Below are 26765 nucleotides of genomic sequence, written 5' to 3'. Positions count from 1 at the left end.
CGTTGACATAAATCGTAAAAAGCTGTGTCCCAATACCGAACCCTGTGGCACCCCACTAGTCAGCACTTGCCATTCCAAGAAACACCCATTCACCACTACCCTTTGCTTTCTATCCGATGAATCTCACCTCAGTGATAGGCAAGTTAGTGGAGAGGTTTCCTAGGGATAGGGTTTATAATTATTTGGAAAACTATGGCTTAATTAGGATCAGTCAGTATGGCTTTGTGCAGGGCAAGTTGCTTCTTACTAATTTGCTTTTTGAGGTGGTAACAAAACTGAGTGAAGATAGAGCTGTGGGTTTTGTCTATTTTATTGGTGTTTGAAAAGGTCCCCCATGGGAGGCTTGTCTAGAAGATTAAGTTAGATGGAATCCACGATGATATGGTTGCTTGGATTCAGAATTAGTTACTCTGTAAGTGGCTACTAAGGTTGAAAAGGTGGTTTTAAAAAAGGCATATGTCGTGCTTGTCTTTATCAGTCAAGGAAGTGAGCTGAAGAGTTAGGAAGTGATGTTGTAGCTTTAAAAACTTTGGTTAGGCTGCATATGAAGTATTGCATTCAGTTCTGATCACTCCATTTGAGGAAATAACGTCAAGGCTTTGGAGAGGGAATAGAAGAGGTTTACCAGGATGCTGCCCAGATTAGAGGACTACAAGGAAAGGTTGTACAGACTTGAGTCATTTTCTTTGTAGTGGCTGGGGGGGATATCTGGATGTTCATAGGATTATGAAAGGTATAGATAGATTGCAGTATCTTTTTATCCCGGGTTAAAAAGCCTAATATCAGAGGGCATGCATTTAAGGTGAGGGGGTTAAGTTCAAAGGAGGTATGTTGGGCAAGTTTTTTACAGAGTGGTGGATGTCTAGAATTTCTGGAGTGACGGTGGAGGCAAATATAGCGTTGTTTAATAGGCACATGAGCGTACAGGAAATGGGAGAATGTGGACAGGAGGGATTAGTTTAGTTTTGCATTTGATTTACTGATTTAATTATTTCGGTATAATATTGTGGCTCAAAGGGCATGTTCCTGTGCAAAACTGTTCTATCATGTCCGCCTGGTTTCCCAGAAGTGTATTTTCCTCTTTCAATATTCAGTACTGACAAGTGGTTTGAGAACATTGCAAACTTGGAAGATAACTGCACTGCCTCTCTCTTCATCCTACTAAACTAAGGAAATTCTTACTGCTCTGTATTGAGGAGTGACTCCAGCCTCCAGTCATTCCAAAATCCTAAGTTCAAGTTTGGACAGTTGAGCCACATCCTACAAATGTTATTAACTAGATGTGAAGTGTCCATGAATTCCCACGTGGCATTGGAATTATCAGCATCTGGTCAGGACTGGGTACCATTTTGCTGCTTCAGTTATGAAGTTGCATTTGTTTTCCCTTTGCTTAAATTACATGAACTTCCTTCCTCTTTACTGAATTCATCTTCCCACTAGGCTTACATGCTATTCCATTCAGCTGATGTTGGTTGTTAGCTATCATCTAGTATTAATGTTACAGTAAAGTTGGACGAGGGATATATGTGATTCAATGCAAATATATCATTTTTGTTTTCTACACCATGTTATTGCTTAATTTGGTATACAAAAGCAGAATCACTAATTGCTTTATATTGATTTTCTGTATTTGTATAACATGAGTAACCCTCCCATGCGTGTTTGAATGTCAATAATTAACAATAGTCAATTATTGACATTCAACCATATGTGAACTCTTAATTCCTATAAAGCATAAAAAAGTTTGTTTCCAATTTAGTCTATAGTTTATCTTATGTTAAATGATACTCAATTTATATTTTCTTCTTGGTTCTTGCCTTTGCTATATCTAAATCTCTGTCTCATTCCTTTAGTGACACTGACTTTCCATTCTTCTTGGTCCATTGTCTTACAGAGTTATGCAGCACAGAAACAGGCCTTAAGCCCAATTTAACCTTCCCAACCAAAGAGCCTTGCAGAGCTAGTCACATTTGCCCGTGTTTAGCCCATATCCCATTAAACCTTTACTATGCATTTAGCTGTTCAAATATCTTTTAACATTTATTTGTATCTGCCCCTACATATCCACTGTGGAAAAACTTACCTCTCAGGGTCTCCTATAAATTTTGTTCCCTCATCTTAAACGTATGCTGAGTATCCTTGGAAAAAGACTGTGATCATATACTTTTAGGTATGTCTGTCTGAGTTTCTGAGTTTTGAAGAGGTACTCCACCTTCTATATTCCAGAGAAGGCAGTCCCAGCTACCTAATCTCTCCTTAGTACTCAAACCATGCAACCTCCTTAACAACCTTTTCTGTATTATCTCGCTTAATCATATTTTGCCTGCAGCATGGCAACAAGAATTGCATACAAAATTCCATGTGTTGTCTCAGCAACATTTTGTATGGCTGTAACTTGCCCTACCTCATGCAATCAGTGCACCTTTTTTTAATGAAAACAGACTTGCCATGTGCTGCTTTCACCATCCTGTTTGCATGTGTTACCACTTTCAGAGAATTATACATTTGTTCACAAATGTCTCTCTGTTTGACAATACTCCACAAACCATGTGTGTGTCCTGTCCTGGTTTTACTTCACTTGTCTGACTTCCATCTGCCAATTCTTTGCCCACTTTTCAAGTTTTCCACCACACCACCAATGTTGTTATAATTGACCCGGGAAGAATTTGTGTCTATCCTTGTCATTCAAGACTACTACTTTGGATTGTTCTGAAATCCTGTCCTGACTTTGTTAATACCAGATTGTTTATTACGGTTCACTGACATTTCGTCTTGATCCTCCAGACACTTGAACTAATTGTGAATTACTTCTACCCACATCCTAATTCTCAGGTAGTCCTATTCAATGAACAGCACTGTGCTTGATGACCTTCATCCAGCTCTGGTTTAGCACGATTTCAGACACTCCAGAATTTTGTCATAATTCTCATCGAGCTTGCAAACTCCACCTGAAGTAACCTTGTCCTTTAGTTATGATGTTTTCATATCTGTAGTTTTAATCACTTCACCAGAGATGGCTTGTACAGCTCCTCGCAATGGAATCCCCTCCCAGATTTCATCTGTTGAGTGGTACAGTGGTAGATTTTGTGACAGCTTTCCTGTGAAACAATTTTACTTTTTAAATACAACTTGTTTACTAACTGGGCATAATATTCAGTGAGAATATCAAAGGTCATCAGTGGAGTTGGGATAGTCATGGCTGTAAAGAATGGGTTAATCCTGTCAAAGACTCAGAATTCATTTCCACACCTGAAATGCTATTCGATGTACAGTATATTAATTCACACCTTGAATGTCATTTCCTCTTCATTCAGCTTATTTAATGCTCATGTTTTGGATTAGAAGGTTGGCTTTGATCAATTATACCCTTCAAATCACTAAAGAGGCTGTTCAAAATGATTATGGTCCTGCCAGCACTTCCCTTCCCATCCACCATTTGAACTATGAAAGCTATATTATTAGAATTATTGCATTTGATTAATGTTGTTAGCCCTTTGTAAAAATATTATTTATGTGCTCTGATAGTGCAATGGCAGCCTTCCTCAATAATGTCAGATGGAACTCACTTCTAAATCAAATGTGGAAACATTAAGCTCTCCCATTTAATTTTCCAACATTTCAAGATGTTATATAATGCATCAAAGGTATTGTTACCTAATATCCATATGTTGGATAATTAGATTGTGATGAATGATAGTATCACACTTTTATTCTTCCTTTTCAGGATAAAATAAACAATGAAGCACAAAAACATCAAGATTTTTCATTTCAACAGGATTATAAAGATAAGGTTAGTTATTTTGCCTGTGCTTACACAGATATTTTCTTGTTTTCCATAACCAGCACATGAGATGTAAAGTTTTAAAGAAGCAGTTTCAGAATGTAAATGACCTCCTTGGTCACAATGGCTTTGTTCTTGGGGCTACAGAATCATAACAGCACACGTCAGTTTGATGCTCAGAGTGCAGAATCAAGATTCCACCTGCAAAAGGAGGAGACACTGAGAAAATAATTTGATCAAGGCCTGCATATGCTACTTGTATCGCTGTATTTCATGCAACTGTGCCTTCAAAAGAACTTGAGGTGCAAAATTAGTTATGCACTTTATTCAGTTAATAAAATATTGACTTAGCAGTAGCCAAGAAAATAAACTTGACATTACAGAAGCACTTAATGATAAAAGTTGTTTCAGTTTTTCAGAATATGACTATGCTTTCAAGAAATTGTATGAATATTTGCAAACCAAGAATATTCAAAACAAGGTTTCCAAATTGCTAGTCTAAATTCAACCCAACTGTGCACATGTCCTCCACAGCTGAGTTGAATTATTCAGTACTGATTTCACGGGTTTATTCTTGGCTTCTGTGCAGTTTCTTTGATCAGAACAGCTCTGGGAATGATACAACTGTCCTTAACAGACCTTGCTTACAAAGGTTAATCAGTTCCTGCTATTGATTGTTGCTTAGTGTTCCCTGCTAGAAGGTATAGATGATCACTCATTGAAGTAAAAATAAAATGCTTCAAATCAAATGAATTGTGAACACTTGAGTCCCAAACTTTTTATATGAATTTTGACTTTACTAACCCTTATGTGATACCTTAGTACCTGGGGTATTACTCTGAAATGATGGCTATATGAAATGGGTAAATTGAATTGCTGCCCAAAATAACTATTGCAAATACAAAGAAAAGACAGTAATATTTAGATATATTCATTATCTTACTCAAACTTGCACTTTAGCCTTTAAAACTATATTTGCTCGTAGACCATCTTAGGCACAAACAGATTTCTTTGGAAAGTTGCCTTCCTCATTTCTCTTCACTTGCTACCATCTAAACTTATCTAATTCTGAACATTGGGCAAGATGCAAGTGAATACTGTAGATGTCATATATTTTGACATACAGTACATCAAATATTGTTTTGCTGCAATTGATCCTATATTCTGAGGGAAGTGCATTGTACAGTAATTAATGTATGATGGGTACGAGTGCAGATAATGGAATCTCGAGCTACAGTCTGCTGGAGGATGTCAGCAGATCGAGCAGCATCTGTCAGGAGGAAGAAAATGTCAGCATTTCAGGTCAAAACTCTGTATCAGTTCCGGTATCTAACAAAATGGGATTCAGAGATGTGCTACTTACTGTTTCCTTGTTGAGTAGTCTCTTGTGCTCTGGGAAGTGACCATCACCACTTGCAAGCAACACATCCAAGCTTATGGCAATGATTTATTACTAACCTATGGAGATGGTATCTACTGAAAATGCCTTCCTTGCAGCTGGATTTGCACCGCAACATTGTACAGTGGCGCAGCTGGCTTATCTTCTGCCTCATGTATCTGGCAAGCGAAGTTCATTCCTGATCTCCAGTGCTTCCTGCGTGGAGTTAGTGTATCTCCAGGGACACCTGAAGATATACAGTTGGTAGTTTAATTGGCCACTATAATTTACCCAGTGTAATCATTGGAATGCAGGGAGGGAGTAAGTGAAAATGTGGGAGGAAAATAGGCTACAAGGCAAATGGGTTGGGATTGCTGTTGGCATAGATTCAACAGCGAAGGTCTGGTCATGGTATATCCCCTGTCATGATGTAAAATAGTAATATATCTTCTGTCATGTGGTAAATAGTAATACAGGTTCCCCCGCTATCCGAAAGTAGAGTGTTCCTGTGAAACCTTTCGTAAGTCAAAATGGCGTAAAGCGAAGAAGCAATTGCCATTAATTTATATGGGAAAATTTTTTTAGTGTTTCCAGACCTGAAAAGATAACCTACCAAACAATACCAAATAACACATAAAGTCTAAAATAACACTAACATATAGTAAAAGCAGGAATAATATGGTAAATACACAGCCTATATAAAGTGGAAATAATGTATGTACAGAGTAGTTTCACTTATCAGGATCGGGAAAATTTAGCCAAAACCTACTTGCAGAAAAAAAATCGGCACGTACACGCATGTGGACGTCACGCATATGCACATACCTGCCTGTGCAAGGCTTCACGGTCATGGTGGTCTTTCTCGAGGCAAACACAAGTTTAAAGCAGGCGCCTTTTTTCATAGAAGTGAAAATCCTCTTCGGATTCCTTTTGGTTAGCAAAAACAGGTACTAATAGGTCTTTCGTAAAAGTGAAGTGGTGTAAAGCGGGGGACTCCTGTATTGGAGATTGTATTTTGCTACTTAGTTACAGACTTGAGCCTGAGCGATGTTTTTCTTGTTTTTACTTTGTAACAAATCTTTTTCCCTCCAAGTCAACCAGGATAAAAGTTGATACTTTCCAAATAAAGCGGTTAATCTTTTGAATTTTAACCACTCATTGGAGATCATCGGTTTGTATTTTTTAAACTCTAAATGGGAAAGCTATGTGAGCTGGGTATAGTTTGGCAATTATAGCCATCATTTGTTCAGCAACATAAATCGTTGTCTACTGCTAAAACACAAACCATGCAAAAAAAAAAACACCTGAATTTACTTAGCATGATTTTAAAGACCATCTGCTTTTAGTTTTGACTTGAGTGAGTACACTGCAATGAAAAGGAAATTGTACATTAGTTGCAATGTGAACAAAAGGTGCAGGCCCTGTCTTAACTGATACCAGTGCTGGTTTTGCAATGGAGTTTCACTTTTGGTCTCTGATTATAAAGTTGAAAGAGTAATTTTTGGTATAAAACTGAAAGAGTACTTATGGAGGATCTCTCACTTCTGTTTTGTAGCAATTAAACATATTTTTTCCCATTGACATGTAATTGAAATGAAGGCACAGTTGGCAGAGTTACATTCCTTTGCAGACTATTGGAAGTGTCCATAAGTGCTCTTTACTGACGGGAAGTATTCATTCGATGGATTGCAGAGATTCAGAAAGATTGCTTAGCAGGGCAGTTAGAGCATTTTGAAAATACTCTGGGTAGTTTCCATGTTTTATTGTTTTACGCCACTGAATCACAGTGGATTTAATTTGGCTTTTTTTTTAACACTGATCAACAGAAAAAGATTTCATCATGTCAAAGTGAAAACAAGTTTCTCCAAAGTGATCTACATTGGTTACAAATTTAAAGCACAAAATAGTTGATTGCACAAGTATTGACCCTTCAAGTCAGTATTTAGTAGGCGCACCTTTGGCAGAATTACAGCCTTGAGTCTGTGTGGATAGGTTTCTATCAGCTTTTCACACCTGGATACTATTTTTCCCCATTCTCCTTTACAAAACTGCTCATGCTTTATCAGATTGCATGGGGGTTGTGGGTCCAGCCACAAATTCTCAATTGGATTGAGGTCTGGACTCTTGACTTGGCCACTCCAGGACATGAACTTTGTTGTTCTTAACCCAATCCTGTGTAGCTTGGCTTTATGCTTGAGGTCATTGTCTTGCTGAAAAACAGATCTTCTCCTTAGTTGCAGATCTCTTGCAGAATGCGTCGGGTTTTCCTCCAGGATTTCACTGTATTTTGCTGCATTAATTTTACCCTCTACCTTCACAACATTCCAGGGTCTGCTGCAGTGAAGCATCCCCATAGCTTGATGCAGCCACCACCATGCTTTACAGTAGGGATGGTGTGCTTTTGATGAGGTGTAATTGGCGTAAGCCAAACACAATATTTAGTCTGATGGCAAGGAAGTTCAAACTTGGTTTCATCAGACCATAGAACCTTCTTCCAGCTGACTTCAGTGTCCTCCACATTCCTTCTGACAAACTCGAGCTGAGATTTCATGTGAGTTGTTTTTAAAAGTGGCACTCTCTTAGCCACTCTCCCATAAAGCTGTGACTGGTAAAGCATCTGGGCAACAGTTGTTTATACAGTCTCTCCCATCTCAGCTGAACCTTGTAACTCCAACAGAGTTGTCATAGGTCTCTTGATGGCCTCCCTCACTAGTCCCCTTCTTGCAGTCACTCATTTTTTGAGGATGGCCTGCTCTTGGCAGATTTACAACTGTGCCATGCTCTTTCCATTTCTTGATGTTTGACAACAAATCCATAGAATATTCAGTGATGGAAATTTTCTTGTATCCATCTCCTGACTTGTGCTTTTCGATAACCTTTTCACAGAGTTGCTTGGTGTGTTCTTTTGTCTTCATGGTGTAGTTTTTGCCAGGATACTGACTCACCAACAGGTGGACTTTCAAGATGCAGGTGTATCTTTACAACAATCAATTTAAACCCCTTAACTGCACACAGATTTCCAAAGACAGATTTCTATTTAACTAATTATGTGATTTCTAAAAACCAGTTGGCTGTACCAGTGATGATTTGCTGTGTCATATTAAAGGCAGGTGAATACTTTTTATAGGCTGTGTGTGTGTATCTGTTTTTTTAATTATTTAATTGGATTGCAAAAGTTCTTTTAAAAAATCTAGTTCTCCAGAAACCAGTGTAATTTTTGTATGTTTCTCTGAACTGTGGTTACATCTGAGTTTTAATTCTTGGCAGGTTCTTAACCAACCAGAGGGAGAGGACCAACAGAAGGATAGGCTGAAAGCTGAGTCCTCAGAAACTGGTGAAGATGAGTGCAGTTCAAAACCTGATGGGCTTACATTTACTGTTTCAGCTGAATCTGATCTGCTCAGCAACATTACAGGACTTATCAACATTGATCAGCCACAATGTGCAAAGCCAAAGAATTTGACAGAGCAGAGCAACTTGGATGTAAAAACTGGGCAGACAGAAGTTCTGCCAGATGCTCAGACAGCTCTGTCATCTTTAGAAACTTTCTCAGTGGTGTCATGTAATGATACATTTGCAGAACCAAAAGGTGTTAATGCTGTGAGTCAGGATAAATCCAATGTGGACTGCCTATGCAGTTCATCTTCAAAACAGCCATCAGACGTCAAAAGAGACAAAGCAGATATTTTGGAACATGTTTCGGGAGATCACTTTGCATTGGAAGATGTGCTTGCGGCGGAACAGTTACAAGATCCAAAACCACCAAGGCAGATAACTGTGGAACCTGATATAGTAGCAAGCACCAAGAAACCTACACCAATACGGCCTCCACCACCAGGATCAAGTATTCCTCCACCACGGCCACCACCACCTGTACGACCTGCTCCCCCTCCTCGAAAGAAGAAAAGTGAAACTTCCTTGGATGTGCACAGTCCGTTGGGTCTCGAAGGTAAGTTGAGCAGCTGTGCCCTTTGAAAGAAGAAATAATCCGATAGAACAAGAACAAAAATTGTAGCTCTCCTCTGAAAAGGTGTTGTCGGAGGGTACTAACATAATGTACAGTTGATATATTTGTATGATTAAGTTTGGAATGTTCTGGCAATAAACTTAAATATGTTTTTGTGGGTATTTGTAACCCATAGTGGTTTTAACTAAATTTCTCTTCTTAATTGTTTTACAGTTGGTTTTAATTGGTGCTGTTTTATTTATCTGGAGAGAATTTTGGAATACTCTTAACTAATGTGCTGAGTAACTTTCAACAAAGCAATGAGTACTTTAATAGCTCCATCCTGTTCATTAATCATGGGTCAAAAATCTAGATACTCATTGTATTTATCATGTTTCCATTACTGATGAGACTACTGTTGTGCACCATGAAAATTAAGTGGTTTTCCATTTAGTGTCTTCAATTTTAATTGCTCTCCATACAAGTTATAAATATTTTTGGGGCTTGTACAGCTCTCAACCAATAATTAATGCACTCCTTACACAATGGACCAGTCTTTTACCTATAATCTGTTTGAATATTCTTGGCCTGTCTGTTTGGAGGAATTCAGTATTTCTTGGAGATGGGATGTGCTGTTATCATTTCTACAGTGTCAGTTCTACCATTTTTGCCTTGTAGCCATCTCAGGGGCGAAGTGGAAGTTCTGAACCAAACTTGAAACCACAAAGGATGCTTGACAGTTGTGGCAGGGTTTGAATACTATCACCTCTTATAAAGTTAAATCAAGTGATATGCGAAACAGCAGGGCTTCACTTCCAGTTAAAGTCAATGCTTTCTATGCTCACTTTGACTATCAATCCCTTGATGATCCTACAATTTCAGTCTTTGTAGCTGAAATTGTGAGCTGTCTTCGGGAATGTGAACCCACATTAATCATCCAGCTCAAGCAGGATACCTGGTTACATACTAAAGACCAGTTCTGATCAACTGGCTGGGGTGTTCACTGTGATCTTTAACCTCTGACTTCAGCAGTGTGTGGTACCCACCTGCTTCAAGCAGGTTTCAGTTATACCAGAGTCCAAGAAGAACATAGTGACCTGCCTCAGTGACTATCGCCCAGTAGCACTTACATCCACAATAAAGTGTTTTGAGAGGTTGGTGATGGACCATATCAACTCCTGCCTGAGAAACTATTTAGATCCACTCCTATTTGCCTACTGGAGCAACACGTCCATAGCAGATGCCATCTCATTGGCTCTTCACTCAATCCTGGAACATCTGGACAGCAAAGATGCATACATCAGGATGCTCTTTATTGACTACAGCTCAGCATTCAATACCATCATCCCTTGAAGACTAATCAATAAGGTTAAGACCTTGGCCTTAATACCACCTTTTGCAATTGGATCCTGGATTTCTTCAGTTGCAGACTCCTGTCAGTTCAGATTGACCTCTATCAGCACAGGTGCACCACAAGACTGTGTGCTTAGTTCTCTGCTCAACTCGCTTTACACTTAGGACTCTATGGCCAAGTACACTCCAGTGCCATATTCAAGTTTGCTAATGCTAGCACTATCGTAGGCCAAATCATAGGTCATGATGATTCAACTTGTGCGAGGGTGATTGAAAGTCTGGATGAGTGGTGTCCTAATAACCTCCCACTCAACGTCAGCAAGACCTGGGAACTGATTATAGATTTCAGGAGAAGGAAACCAGAGTTCCATCAGCCAGTCCTCATCAGAGGATCAGAGGTGGAGAGGTTTAGTAACCTCTAGGTGTTATTATTTCAGATGACCAGTCCTGTCCTTTGTAAGTGCAATTACGAAGAAAGCACGACAGTGCCTCTAATTCCTTCAGAATTTGCGGAGATTTGACATGGCATCTAAAACTTTGACAAACTTCTATAGGTGTCTGGTGAGAAGTATTGATTGGTTGCATCACAGCCTGGTACGGAATCACTAATGCCCTTGAATGGAAATCTTACAAAAAGTCAGAAATATGGCAGTTCATAATGGGTAAAGACCTCACAACTGTTGAAACGCTGTCACAGGAAAGCAGTATCCATCATTAGGAACCCCCACCACCCAGGACTTGCTCTCTTCTCACTGTTGCCATCAGGAAGGTACAAGAGCCTCAGGACTCACACCACCAGGTTCAGGAATGGATACTACCACTCAATCATCAGGCCTTTGAACCAAAGGGTATAACTTCACTTACCCCATCATTGAAATGTTCCCACAACAATGGACTCACTTTCAACGACTCTATCTCATGTTATTGATATTTATTGCTTAATTATTGATATTATTGTTTCATCTTTTAGCATTTGCACAGTTTGTTATTTTCTGCACTCTGGTTGAATGCCCTAATTGGATGGTCTTTCATTGATTCTGTTGTGGTTACTACTTTGTAGATTTGAATCTCGGGGTTGTATAATGATTACATATATGTAACTTGATAATGAAATGTATTTTGAACATTAATTCCCTTCTTGCTGACAACCTGATTTACAAAGTACCGGCAGTCCCCGGGTTACATACGAGTTCCGTTCCTGAGTCAGTCTTTAAATCGGATTTGCATGCAAGTCGCAAGTACATCCAGTATTATTTAGCGTCAGTTAGTCAAACGTTTGTCTTAGTATATATTTTACCTTTCTATGCATATAAAACACTTAAGAAGCGTATGTATTCCAATAATTAAACCACTGCGCTGCTTAGTAATAAGTGTAGCTTTCATCAGGGCAGGGCCTTTCACATGCTCCATTATTCTAACTTTATCCTTTAAAATTGTTCTGATCGTTGACCGACTTAGCGTAACGCTTTTCCCATGACCGATGGCATTTCACCTCTTTCCAAACACTTTACTATTTCCATTTTATTTTCAATCGCAGTCGTTTCCTGTCAATGGAACAGAAACACTGAGGGCGGCGGGTCGCAAGCTGCGCCGGCTCCCGAGGTCCGCTGGGTCCTAAGGACCACCTCACTGAGAAAGGCCAAATGGGACAAGTGGGGGCTGTGCTGGGTTTGGGAATTTGATCCTCCACAATATTCCACGTGGGAATTTAAACTGGACGTGGCTATGTTTTTTTTTAACATGGTTGAGTTGTGAGCTTGAAATCAACCTGGCACGGATGGTACGGGAGTCACTGGATTGACATCAACCCAGCACGGGAGTGGTCTGTCACAGGATTGAGCTTGCCAACCTCCGTTCTCCAGTCCGGTGCTGATCTCACTGTGCCACCAGTGGACCGGAACGGGGGTGGGTGAATCTACTAAGAACAATTTAAGCCAAACACTCAACACAGTGTCAACGGCAACAACTTAAAATGGCAGATGGCATCACAATCTGACTTAAAATGGCGCATGGCATTCTCCTTCCTTGGTTCGTAAGTACGAGTTGTCTGTAAGTCGGACGTTCGTAACTCAGGGACTGCCTGTATTGGTTGTGTATGTAATGAGTAATTTCTTTGGCTGATTGTGCTGAAATAATTTTTGTGTAATCACTGTCCTAAGCATGCAATGCAAGGGTGAAATAATTTTTTCTTCCAGAGCTCTTCACAAAACTAATTTAACAGATGAGTTTAATTTCTGTTGCGTAGGAGGAAGCTTTGAATCCTTAAAGGTGAAGGGTCTTGATGTGCTTCAGGTACATTGGGTAGAGTTCTTGTAATAGACTTGATTCCTGAGTTTGCGTATGAATTTAAAGCTACCAGATTTTTACCACTTCTGGTTTGTTTTCTGTGGAGGAACTGAAATACCAATCTGACGACAGTCTTGGATATTGTATTATGGTTAATATGGCCAAATGTTCATTCCTGCTGAGAACCTCCCTCTCTGAGAAAAGTAGAATGATATTTGTACTGGTATCTGAGACCTGAGCTCCAGAACAAGTTGTATCCTTGGCCTGTACAGTTAATATCTGGCATCCACCTAAATATGTGGATTGGTGTGCCCCTTGTTAGAAAGCAGAACTGATACAGTTTGATAATTTGAGATTAGTTTGATTAGGTTAGCAATCATGAGCTTAGTGATAGCATGATCAATGACATATTCTGGCATTTGCTTTTCAGGCAGGAAGCATCAATGCAGAGGGTGCATTAAACGTATTTGAGACAGAAATCAAATAAACTGAATGTAGCTGGTTTTATCACCTAACTTTTTTCGAATATAATTTGTGATGTTAAAGATTTGTTCCAACTTCAGGATGGCCAGAGAAAGTTAGAAGAAAATGACCGGCTTGGTTTTTGTGACCTTGTGATGACATGGGAAAACTTAATAACTATTGATGTACATTTGAGTACATTTTGCACTCTCTCACAGACAGTACTTTAGTATTGATCAGATAATAGCCTGGGTTTTGTAAAGAAATATCTGCCAGTGTTGTCTTGCGTTATTGACAGCTTTGGCATTTCTGTGCTTAAGCATGCAGACAGTATTTGTTGTAGTCCGTGGATATCCACTGGGTGACTGGCTGTACTGTGAACCTACTTTAGTTTTGGAATAGTTATTCTTTAGCCCCATCATTTGGTGGTTGGTCAACATGAAGATGCTGAGCCAGGTGATTAATGCACAATGAAAAGTCCTCCGTTAATATGAGGGGAAGGGCTGGAGATATTGCTTTGTGATTGTACCTTAGTTTTTAGCGCCAAACAATGCACAAGAGCTTAAAGAGTACCATTTTCACTTATATGTAAAGAGTTGTAAGTTTAAGTCTCACCGAAGAAATTTAAGTACAAAGATCTAGCCAGAAACTCAGGTGGAGAGCTACTGTACATCACAAATTAGCTGAACATCTCAAGCCCTTCCCCTCATATTAATGGAGGACCTTTCCTTGTGCATTAATCACCTGGCTCAGCATCTTCATGTAGACCAACCACCAAATGATGGGGCCAAAGAATAACTATTCCAAAACTAAAGTAGATTCACAGTACAGCCAGTCACCCTGAGGACATCCACAGACTGCAACAAATAACAAATAAGTTATTGAATATATTTCACATTTCACATCCACAATAACCCTTTGAAAGTCGTCTTAATTAATTGTAGCTCAGAAGTATTAAGAACTCATCACTTTTTCTGATGATTCTGCACTTTTCTGTGTTATACATGGTTCCATCAGGCTTAATCCTGCCAAATGAGATGGCACAGTTGAGGTTAACATAACACTATTACTGCGCCAGCGAACTGGGTTCAATTCCCACTGTTGTCTGTAAGGAGATTGTACATTCTCTTTCACTGCATAGCTTTCTTCTGGGTGATCTGGTTTCCTCCAATATTCCAAAGATGTACAGTTAGTTAGTAAGTTGTTGGCATGCTATGTTGGCTTTGGAAGATTGGCAGCACTTATTGGCTGCCTAGCACAGTCTTCGCTGATCAGACACAAATGACACATTTCGCTATATGTTTCAAAGTATGTATGACCAATAAAGCTAATGATCTCTTCTGTCTCCCATTGTTGTCATTTGTACTCCCAAAGTTTTCTGCTGAGCACTGGGTATAATAGTACAGTCTTTACAAACTTAAAACTGACCAAACCAAATTTCTCTGACAAATGAAATAAATTGCTATGTAAGCAAATGAGGATAAGGGTCACAAATCTACTAAAGCTCAAATCACAAATTTAATCAGTTTTCGGTACAGTAATTACTTCCATGTGGCAAACATTGGTTAATTTTTTTTTCTGGAGTACAGATTAGATGGTGGTCAATTTTGCTTTTTAAAAGGAAGCAGGAAACTTTTATTTACATGAAGTCTTGTATTTTTAGGGAAACTTACAGATTCAAATGTAGCAAATATAGTAAACTGTTCACATGGACAGTTCTTGGTATGTATTAGTGAAAGGTTAATTAAATGCAGGTCTGTTGTTAGGGTTCAGTGATTATTCTTCACAATACGACAAATTCAAAACAGGTTTTGTTCTTATAAAAAACAAGCCAGATTTCCAATGACACTGAGGCTACATGTGAATGTAATTTTACTAGCTGATTACTTCTCACAATTCATGGCAACAAACTAGTGTATATTGAATCTGGAATTGGATAACTGAATAATTTGTGTTTGTAGAATTGCAATAGAACCAACATACTATCCCAAGGTTCCTCATAAAATGTACAAGGGTGTCTGTAAATATCATGTAGAATTGGCAGTAAGTTTTAGAATAAATGTTGATTTAGAATCAGATTTATTATCACTGATACAGCATGGAATTTGTTGTTTTGCAGCAGTACAATGCAAAACCACAAAATCTATCAACCAAGCAAGTAAATAATGTAAAAACAAAGGAATATCAAGATGGTTTGCATGGACTGTACCAAAATATGATGAAAGAGGGTAAGAAGCTGTTGCAGAGTCATTGAATGTGCTTCTTCAGACTCTTTTACCTCCCCTCCCAAAGGGCATGTCCTGATGATGAGGGTGCTTGATGATGGATCCTGACCTCTTGAGGCACCACCCTCTTGAAGGCGCCCTTAATGTTTGAGAAGGTTTGTGTCTGTGATGGAGCTGCCCAGTCTACAACCCTCTGTAGCCTGTTATGCACCTGTGTATGGAATCTATACCATACTGTGATGCAACTATTCAGAATGAATTACACCATGCATTTGTAGAAATCTGTAAGGCTTTGTTGACACTAAATTCCTCAAGTTTCCAATGACGTTGAGCAATTGGCATGCCTACTTTTATGATTTCATCGATCTGTTGGGCCCAGGAATAGATTCTCTAAGATGTTGACTTCCAGCAACTTGAAGCTACTCACCCTTTGAATGAGGACTGGTATGTGTTGTTCCGTCTTCCCCTTCCCTAAATCCACAATCAGTTCTTTGGTCTTACTGATAATGAGTGCGAGATTGTTGTGACACCACTCATCTATCTCAGTACTTCAAGGCTCTTCATTGCCATCTGAAATTCTATCAATGATAGTGGTGTCAGTTGTGAATTTATACAATATACAAAGATGAGAACATACTGAGTTTTTACTTCATTCTCAGTAGGATGACCCTGATTGTATTACTAATGTTGGTTTGTAGTGAATGTTCTGAACAAATGGATTTATAATGCACACATTGCAAAATTGGAAGGTCACTGCTGAACAATGTCCGAAACTAAATCCAGCATTGGACTAATTGAAGTTTTGATTTCACTCAAAGGCTTTTCATTTGAAATCCTTTTTCTAAAGAAGCTTCTTTTGATATTTTGATTTCTAAACCTTTTTGGAAGTGAAACACCTGTTAGATTTGGATAGTTAGTGATTTCACCAATCTTGCTAAGTAATTCAATATTTTTCTTCACACTGAACTATAGTGTAATTTATTCCATTGAAACTGAGGCATTGAGTTTGATTGCTGCACTAATATTTAAATGCTGATTCAATGATACAAGAAATTGGAATGCAAATGTTCTAGTTGTTAAATGGCATAATTTTTTTTAAATAGGTCCTCCTGATTCTGAGACGTCTGTTGGTCTTGTGACTCCCAATACAGCTATAGAAAATCTAACCAAAGAGCTACAACATTCTTTAGATCTTGCAAGTGCAACTAGTGGAGACAAAGTTGTTACTGCACAGGTAAGTAGAAAATTGTTCGGATTTATTTAAGCTGTTTGGTAAGTCAGAGCATGTTGAAGTAACCATTTTTAAGTTTAAGCTTATGAGGCTTACCTCTAATTAGTACATGGGTTTAGACTTGTGAATGTGTAGTAGCTTGTATGCTGATGCCATTTGAATGTACAAAACCACAGCTGGTTGATTTTACCTGCAACAGTGGTATCACTGGTGAATTTATGGAACATATAAAGATTAGCACAATAGGTTTTTACTTCATCCTTAACAAGATGAGTCTGATTATATTACTAATGTTGTTTATCAGGAATATTGTATTGTGGTACATAAGAACATAAGAGATAGGAGCAAGAGTAGGCCAATCGGCCCCTCAAGCCTGCTCCGCCATTCAACAAGATAATGGCTGATCCAATCTTAACTCTAGTTATCACCGAATCCCACAAGGCAACAGTGCCAACCAACAGGGCACCATGCTGCCCATTTTATTTTATTATTCATCCCACCCAAAGCCATGTGATCACCCGGGGGAAAATAAAAACGATTTGCCAATTGAGGAGAAAAAATCTGGAAAATTCCTCTCCAACCCATCCAGGCTATCGAAAACTGGCCCAGGAGATCACATGGCTGATCTAAACCTAGCCTCATGTCCACTTATTTGCTTGCTCACCGTATCCCCTAATGCCACTTTTATCCAGGAAAATGTCTATCTCCGTTTTGAATTTATTGAGTATAGTAGCTTCCACAGCTCTCTGGGGCAGTAAATTCCACAGCCCCACTACCCTCTGAGTGAAGAAATTTCTCCTCATCTCAGTCCTGTAACGGCATCCCCTTATTTTAAGATTATGCCCCCTAGTCCTAGTTTCACCCATCATTGGGAACATTCTCCCTGCATCCACCTGATCAAGCCCCTTCACAATCTTATATGTTTCAATAAGATCGCCTCTCATTCTTCGGAACTCCAATGAGTAGAGTCCCAATCTACTCAACCTCTCATCATACATCAACCCACCCATCCCGGAATTAACCTAGTGAACCTTCTCTGCACTGACTCAAGAGCCAGTATGTCCTTTCTTAAATATGGACACCAGAACTGCATGCAGTACTCCAGGTGTGGTCTCACCAATACCCTGTACAACAGTAAGACCTCCCTGTTCTTACACTCCCATCCCCCTAGCAATAAAAGCCAGCATTCCATTGGCCATCTTGACCACCTGCTGCACTTGTATACTAACTTTTTGTGTTTCCTGCACCAGGACCCCCAGATCCCTTTGCACAGAAGCACTTTCCAGTTTCTCTCCATTTAGATAATAACTTGCTCTATTATTTTTCCTGCCAAAGTACAAGACCTCACACTTGTCAGTATTATATTTCATCTGCCAAATGTCTGACCAATCACTCAGCCTATCTATGTCCCCCTGCAGGGTTTCAGTGTCCTCCACACTCATTACACTCCCTCCCATCTTTGTGTCATAAGCAAACTTAGATACGTTGCATTTAGTCCCTTTCTCCAAATCATTAATATAGATTGTAAAGAGTTGGGGTCCCAACACCGACCCCTGCGGAACACCACTAGTCACCAACTGCCAGTCTGAGAATAAACCATTTATCCCAACTCTCTGTTTTCTGTTAGAAAGCCAATCCTCCACCCATGCCAGAATATTATCCCCAATCCCATGATTTTTTACTTTAAGTAATAATCTTTGGTGTGGCACCTTGTCAAATGCCTTTTGGAAGTCCAAATACACCACATCCACTGGTTCCCCTTTATCTAAAAGAACTTTTTTTATGTCCTCAAAGAACTCCAACAAATTTGTCAAACATGACTTCCCTTTTGTAAAGCCATGCTGACTTTGTCCTATTAAGCTATGTTTATCCAAATGCCCTGTTACTGTTTCCTTAATTATCGATTCCAACATTTTGCCAACCACAGATGTTAGGCTAACTGGCCTATAATTCCCAGCCTTCTGTCTATTGCCCTTTTTAAATAAAGGAGTTACATTAGCATTTTTCCAATCTGCCGGGACCATTGCCGAGTCCAGCGAGTTTTGAAAAATTATCACTAATGCATCCACAATACCGACCGCCACTTCCCTTAAGACCCTAGGATGCAAGCCATCCGGTCCAGGGGATTTATCCACCTTCAGTCCCATTAATTTATCAAGTACCATTTCCTTGGTGATTTGAATCATAGTTAGCTTCTCTCCCCCTAGAGCCCCCTGTTTATCCAGTGTTGGGATATTTTGAGTGTCCTCTACTGTAAAAACTGATACAAAATATTTGTTCAGTGCTTCTGCCATCTCCATTTCCCCTACCATTAATTTCCCGGTCTCATCTTCTAGGGGACCAACATTTACTTTAGCCACCCTTTTTCTTTTTATGTAACTATAAAAACTCTTACTATCTGCTTTTATGTTTTTCGCCAATTTACTTTCATAATCTATCTTCCCCTTCTTAATCAATCTTTTTGTTATTTGCTGCTGATCTTTAAAAGCTTCTCGATCTTTAATCTTCCCACTAGATTTAGCTACCTTATATAACTTTCTTTTTAGTTGTATACTTTGCTTTATTTCTTTACTTGGCCACAGATAACTATTTTTTCTTTTACACCCTTTTTTCTTTAGTGGAATATATTTTTCTTGATAGTTGTAAAATAGCTCCTTAAATATACACCACTGATCAAGTACCGATCTACCCTTTAATCTATTTTCCCAGTCCATCTTAAGCAATTCCGCTCTCATACCATCACAGTCTCCTTTATTTAAGCTCAGTACGCTTGTTTGAGATCCAACCCTCTCATCCTCTAATTGAATATGGAATTCGACCATGTTATGGTCACTCATTCCAAGGGGATCCTTTACTAGGACATTTTTTATTAGTCCTGTCTCATTACACAGGAACAGATCTAAGACTGCTTGCCCCCTTGTCTGCTCAGTAACGTATTGTTCAAGGAACCCATCCCGAATACACTCAATAAACTCTTCTTCAAGGCTGCCGTGTCCGACTTGATTAGTCCAGTCAATATGAAAGTTAAAATCCCCCATAATCATAGCTGTTCCCTTATTACAAGCCCCAACTATTTCCTAATTTATGCTCTGACCAACTGAGTTACAGCTGTATGGAGGCCTATAGACTACTCCCACCACTGCTTTTTTCCCTTTACTATTTCTTATTTCTACCCAAATTGTTTCGTTATCCTGATCCTTTGAGCCAATATCATTTTGCTTTATTGCAGTGATTTCTTGCTTTATTAACATAGCCACCCCACCTCCTTTTCCTTCTTGCCTGTCTCTCCTAATTGTCGAATACCCTTGTATGTTTAATTCCCAGTCCTGGTCACCCTGCAGCCATGTTTCCGTAATTGCCACAATATCATAACCATATGTAATTATTTGTACCGTCAACTCATCAATTTTATTCCTAATACTAAGTGCATTCAAATAAAGGACTTTCAAATATGTTCGACACTTATTTCTTACCTTTTCCTTTTGTACAACTTTATGCTTATCTCCGTACATTCTTTCCCCTCCTGACACACTCTGTCTTTTTATTCCTCCACTTTTACCTACATCCATTACCTTCTCCATTGTCTTTTTAATTATTTGCTATTCTCTAGAATCTCTTTTCTCTAGAAACCTTCCCCCCACTAGTTAGTTTAAAGACCTCTCTGCAGCCCTAGTTATATGATTCGCCAGGACACTAACCCCAGCCCGGTTCAGGTGAAGTCCGTCCCTCCAGAACAGTTCTCTCCTGTCCCAGTACTGGTGCCAGTGTCCCAAGAAGCAAAACCCACTTGTCCCACACCAGTCTTTGAGCCACACATTTAACTCCCTAATTTTATTTAACCTAGCCAAATTTGCTCGTGGCTCAGGTAATAATCCAGAGATTATTACCCTTGAGGTTCTGTTTTTTAATTTGACCCCTAGCTGCTCATATTCCTGTAACAGAACCTTCTTCCTTGTCCTATCTATGTCACTAGTACCAACGTGTACTAAGACAACTGGATCCTCGCCCTCCCACTGTAAGTTTCTCTCCAGCCCAGAAGAGATGTCCTTAACCCTGGCACCAGGCAGGCAACATAGCCTTCAGGACTCTCGCTCTCAGTTGCAGAGAACCCAATCTATCCCCCTGACGATACTGTCCCCTATTACTACAACATTTCTGTTGACTCCCCCCTCTGGAATGGCCCCCCACTCCATGGTGCTATGGGCAGGTTGCTCATCCTCCCCACAGTCCCCGCTCCTGCCCTCACAGGGAGTTAAAGCCTCGAATCTGTTGGACAAGAGCAAGGCCTGCATCTCCTCCAGCCCTACCTCCTGGATTCCCCTACTTTCCTCACTCATAGCCACACCATCCTGTGCTTGACTGCAATCTACATTAGTTAATCTATTAGGTGTGGCTATCTCCTGGTACACAGAGTCCAGGTAACTCTCCCCCTCCCTGATGTGTCGCAGTGTCTGAAGCTTGGACTGCAGCTCATCAATATGAAGCTGGAGTTCCTCGAGCAACAAACACTTGCTGCAAGTGTAGTCACTGTGCCCCTCAATTGGGTCTACCGGTTCCCACATCTCGCAGCAGTAACACATCACCTGCTCCATGCTATATAGTTAATTTAATGTACTAGTATTAGTTATGCAAGAACCCTTTGCCCCAATACAGCTAAATATCACACTATTTAACAATACTTTTAAAGTTATAAGTGTAAAAGGAAGCAGAACTAATTACCAATACTTACCAAGCAACTAGCTGTGAGAGCTCTGCAGCTCCGGTCTTCCTCGCCTCACCCGGTTCCGCCGAAGCCCGTTGAGCCAAAGCCCTTAGGTCTCCACTCTACTCCCAGCTCACTCCACTGCCCGCAACGAAGCTGCCCACTATATCGGGCTGCGTTCTTTTTAAATATCCTGCACTTCACTGCCCGACGTCACACGCCTGTGCAGTCTCGCCTCTCTCAACTCCGATGAGAACCGGTAAAATTCAAAATGGCTTCCGCCTCACTCTTGCTCCGATTCTCAGAAGTCCTTCTCCGAAAAATTTGCACTTTCATTTTTGATAACTAACTTGGACTGCCTTTGTCCACACTAATGGCTGTAAATTTTAAACACAAGGGATTTCATAGATGCTGGAAATCCTAAGTAGCACATGCAAAAAAAAAAGTTATGAAAGTTTGTTGAGCCAGTGGTCGTCAATTTTTTTCGAAGGAAAAGATAACTGACTAATTTCTCTAATGTTTGTTAGGAAGGTTCTATCTGGTTCCAGAGAGATTCCAGACACACTTGAGGAACTTGCTGAATTCCAGCGTTTTGTGTGCATTAGGAATTTGATTTTTTTTTTGGGTGTGTTTAAATTTTTTTTTATTATGTGTTTCCTTCAATATTTGAAGGTGGTCTGGATAACTCTGATCTAACAAATTGAATTATTTTAACATTTTTCAGTGAATCTTCTCTTGCAATCACTTTATTTTGTCAGAACATTATATTTTTGCATTGGAAATAATTTGTGTACCCAGGTCAAAGTTTCATATGTTGTTTCTGTCAATTGGTCAACATGATTGTAATGGTTAGCTCACATGATTGCAAACCTGAAGATGTTAAAACGCCCCATGTTTAGTTCAGGCTAAATTTTACTTTTGCAAATTAGCAGTTGTACAAGTGTAAATCAATGAAACAATATTTTAAAGGAATCAACATGTAGACCAAGTATAAATACTATCCCAGACTCAATGTGAGGCAACAGTGTACATGAACAATAGTTGGGAATCTAGGATCTGAAAGATTGTTCATGATCAAATTGTACTACTAATAATTGACTTCACTTTTGTAGTGGGTTTTGAGTTTTATTTTGTCTCATTTCAAGGTGAGCTTGTAAACTGCTTAGTTTATCAATCACAAGATTGAAGAGATTGAACAAGTTAATTATGTATTTTGGAGACAATGACCACAACTCCCTGACCTCTTCCATAGCCTTGGACAAAGACAGGAGCAGACAGTATGCAAAAGTATACTGTCAGGGCAAATTAGGAAGTGATTTGACAGGGACTTGGGAGTACAATTTGGGAATGGATATACTCAAGGAAATGCACAACAGAAATGTGGAAGTTGTTTAGGGAACGCTTGCATGAGATTCTGCATAGGTTTGTCCCATTCAGGTATGGAAAGGATGGTTGAATGAAGGAACTTGGGTTGACAAAAGATGTGGAATATCTAGTCAAGAGTAATAAAGAAGCATGAATAAGGTTTAGGAAGCAAGGATCAGACAGGGATCTTGAGATTTGCAAGGTAGCCAGGAAGGTCCTCAAAGATGTAATTTGGAGATCTAGAAGACATTAGAAGGCCTTAGTGAGTAGGATTAGAGAAAACCCCAAGACATTCTACTCATACGTGAAAAACAGGATGACGATAAAGAAGGTAGGACCAATCAGGGATATGACAGTAAACATGCCTGGAGTCAGAGGAGGTGGGGAGATCCTTAATGAATACTTCGCATCAGTATTCACCTGTGAGAGGGACCTTAATGAATGTGAAGACAGTGTAAAACAGACCGATATGCTGGAACATGTTGATATTCTGGATGTGCTGGAACCTTTGGGGGAGAAGCATAGGATAGATAAGTCTCTAGGGCTGGACACTATGTACCCCAAGTTATTTGGGAAGCAAGGGAAGAGATTGCTGTGCCTTTGACAATACCTTTTCTGTTTTCACTGTCCACAGGAGTAGTACCAGAGGATTGGAATGTGGCAGTTGTTATTCCTTTGTTCTAGAAAGGTAATAGGGATGGTCCTAGGAATTATAGACAGTGAGTCCTGCATCAGTGGTGGGTAAACTATTAGAGAGGATTCTTAGAGATAGGATCTGCTGAAGCACAGTTTGGTTAGGGATAGTCAGAATGGCTTAATGAGGGGCAGGATGTGCCTAATGAAACTAATTAAATTCCTTGAAGTAACAAAGCATTTCAATGAAGTAATAGCAGTAAATGTGGTCTATACGAATTTTAGTAAGGCATTTGATGAGATTTCCTATTGTAGTCTCATTCAGGAAGTCAGGAGGTGTGGTATCAAGGGAAATTTGGTTGTGTGGATTCAGAATTGGCTTGCCCACAGAAGGCAGGGGGTGATAGTAGATGGAACATATTCTGCCTAAAATTTGGTGAATGGTGGTGTTGAGCAGGGATCTGTTCTGGGACCTGCTCTTTGAGTTTTATAATTGGATGAGGAAGGGGAAAGGAGGGTTAGTCAGGTTGTAGGTGACACAATTGGTGGAGCTGTGGATCGTGTAGAAGGTTGCTGTAGATTACAGTGGGATATTGTTAAGATGCAGATTTGGACTAAGAAGTGGCAGGTGGAGTCGGTCCAGAAAAGCGTAAAGTGATTCACTTTGGACTGGCAAAATACAGGGTAAATGGCAAGATTTTTAACACTGCAGGAACAAAGGGATCTTAGGGGTCTGCATCCACAGATCCCTCAAAGTTATACAGTTGGTGGTAGTTGCCAGAGATAGTGGTAGAGGCAGATAAATTAGGTCCATCTGTGACTCGTAGGTGCACAGATGAAATAAAAATACTGGGGTATGTCGGAGTGAAAGGGTCAGATTGATCTTTGAGCATTGTGGGCTGAAGAGCCTGTACCATTCTGTGTTCTATAAAAACTCCAATTGACTGAGACCTGATTTATTATGTATCAACTTAAGTAAAATATGACTGCTATATAGCCAAAATAAACTGAAAATTGTGGACATCAGTAGATTAGGGGACATTCATAAACCATGAAATGTTGGTAGTTGTCAAAATAGGGAAGAGACTAAAGGTAAAGCAAATATTTACAAAAGTGAATTTGAGTCCCAGGATCTTGGGCAGGAAAGAGGTAAAAAGACTGTGATGCAAGCATCTCCTTCACTTGCACATCTGGAGGATGGCGAGAATTCTTTGATGGTACCTGAAGGGCAGATTATGTTGTCCTTTCAACATTCTGAAAGAGGACATGTGACTCACACAAGTAATATTACCACAAATAATAAAGTGCATTTAAGGCACAAGTTTAAAAAGTAAACAGTATAACAATACCAGCACCTCATACTTGATGAGACCTGGGTGGTGGCAAGGAGTTTAGTAGTCTCAAGGCCTGGAAGAAAAAGCAGTTTCCCATCCTAATGGTCCTTCTCTTAATGCTATGGTACCTCCTGCCCGATGGTAGGGGGTCAGAGAAATTGTTGGATGGAAGGGAGGGATCATTGAAAATACTAAGGGGCCTGCGTATGCAGCATTCCTGGTAAATATCTCTGATGGGTGGAAGAGAGACCTTGATGATCCTCTCAGCAGTCCTCTGTAGGGACTTGTGGTCAGATACCTTGCAATTCCCATACCAGATGGTACAGGAATTAGGATGAAGACTAGGGCAAAACAATCAGCTATGCTGGATGAGAAGTAATAGGACAACACACTGGTGTGGAAACAGATTTTGTCAGAACAGCTGTGATGAAGGGAAGACCCAGGGAATATAGCCTATGAACAAGTCACTGTAGCTCTGGAGGGAATGTGTCCTGGTATGCTTATGTAATGTAGACAATGAAAATGAGAATTCATTGACTAGCCAACACTGAAGTATGTGGATACAGTAGCATGTGTGGTTACTACTTGAATTATTATGGGTCTAGATTAACAACCTAGGGACATGAGTTCATATCCCACTATCATCATTGTGCCAGAAAGAGTTGAGTGAGTGGGCCAGTGGAAGAACTGAAGCTCTTTTGCATATCTCACAAAAAGGTGGGCGAAGCTGGGACCCATGTGAGTGCCTTCAGCAACACCATTGATCTGGAGAAAGTGATTAGAGTTGAAGAGGTTATTGAATGTGGAAAAAGACTGTGCAGACAAAGCCATTATTTCAGTCTGTTCTTGCCTCCACTCCCCTCCCACACTCTACCCTGATCCATCCTAAATCCAACTTATCAAGAACTAACCCTGATATTATCTTCAAGCCCACTGACAAGGTGCTGCTGCTGGGTCTGATGGACCACACTAGAGGCCATATGTCAGCACTCAGATACCACTTTGTATTTCCCTTTGGATCATCACCGAGCATCATGCCAGTATTGTCCAGTCATGAACTTAATGTCCTTGTGAGATCTTCCTCCAAGAGTTCCAGTATTATCATGTGCCAGTCCTGAACAGTCTGTTTCTACCTCCTGCCTAAAATCCACAAGCAAGTCTGTTCTTTTAGCTTGCTTTGCCTTCAAACTAATTTCTTCCAACTTTAACTCTCTCCTTTCACCTCTTGTCCAGTCCCTTCCCACTTGTATCTATGACTTCTCCGATGCCTTCCACAATTTTGACAGTTTCTAATTTCCAGGTTGCAATAGACTTGCCTTTACCATGGGCATATGATCTACTTGCACTTTCATGCCACATCAGGTTGGTCTGAGGGCACATGGGAAACAGGCGAGCTGCCAGTATCCATTACTGTCTTGTGTGTATCTTTATAAGCCACCAACTCCCACAGCTGTTTTTATCCCACTTTGCCTCTGGAAAGGACTATTCCATTCTCCATGTTCTTCCAATTTGATTGTATCTCTGATGGCAAGACTTCCTAAACCAGTGTCTCTGAAATGTCAATTTTCTTTTTGATCTATAGCCTCCCCTCTTCCATGGGGCACCACGTAGCATAGTGGTTAGCTCGACACAATTACAGCTCAAGGTGTCGTAGTTGAAAATTCAATTCCAGCATCCTCTGAGAAAGTTTGTATGTTCTTCCCATGAGCACATAGGTTTCCTACGGGTACTCTGGTATTCTCCCACAGTCCAAAGACATACTTGTTAGTAAGTTAATTAGTTATTGTAAATTGTCCTGTGTTTGCCTACACTAAAATAGGTGGGTTGCTGTGTAGTGAAGCTCATTGGGCCAGAAGAGTCTGTTCTGTGCTGTACCTCAAATAAATATAAATTGCTAACAGAACCCTTGACTGCATCTTGTCCATTTCCTGTACCTCTGCTCTCTTTCTCTCTCTCCTGGAACAAGGATATCAGGTCAATGAGTCCCACTAGTCCCCAGCTCATTAACCTTAATATTTAACAGATTATATGTCATTTCTGCCACCTGGACTTGATGTATGCTAACGTTA

At 39.9% G+C, this 26765-nt stretch overlaps 1 protein-coding gene across 2 annotated transcripts in view; it reads left to right on the top strand.

Annotated features, from left to right (window-relative positions):
• wdr44 (WD repeat domain 44) overlaps positions 1–26765 on the top strand; it is a 95950-nt gene that overhangs the window by 18925 nt on the left and 50260 nt on the right. For both annotated transcript variants that reach the window (XM_059977410.1, XM_059977409.1), the window contains exons 3-5: positions 3725–3790; positions 8427–9108; positions 16535–16665. In XM_059977410.1, the coding sequence (XP_059833393.1) occupies positions 3725–3790; positions 8427–9108; positions 16535–16665 (879 nt within the window). The remainder of the gene's footprint in view (positions 1–3724; positions 3791–8426; positions 9109–16534; positions 16666–26765) is intronic.

Source organism: Hypanus sabinus, chromosome 8 (genome assembly GCF_030144855.1).
Source record: "Hypanus sabinus isolate sHypSab1 chromosome 8, sHypSab1.hap1, whole genome shotgun sequence".
NCBI lineage: Eukaryota > Metazoa > Chordata > Chondrichthyes > Myliobatiformes > Dasyatidae > Hypanus > Hypanus sabinus.
This window is presented reverse-complemented; position numbering and strand designations above follow the sequence as displayed.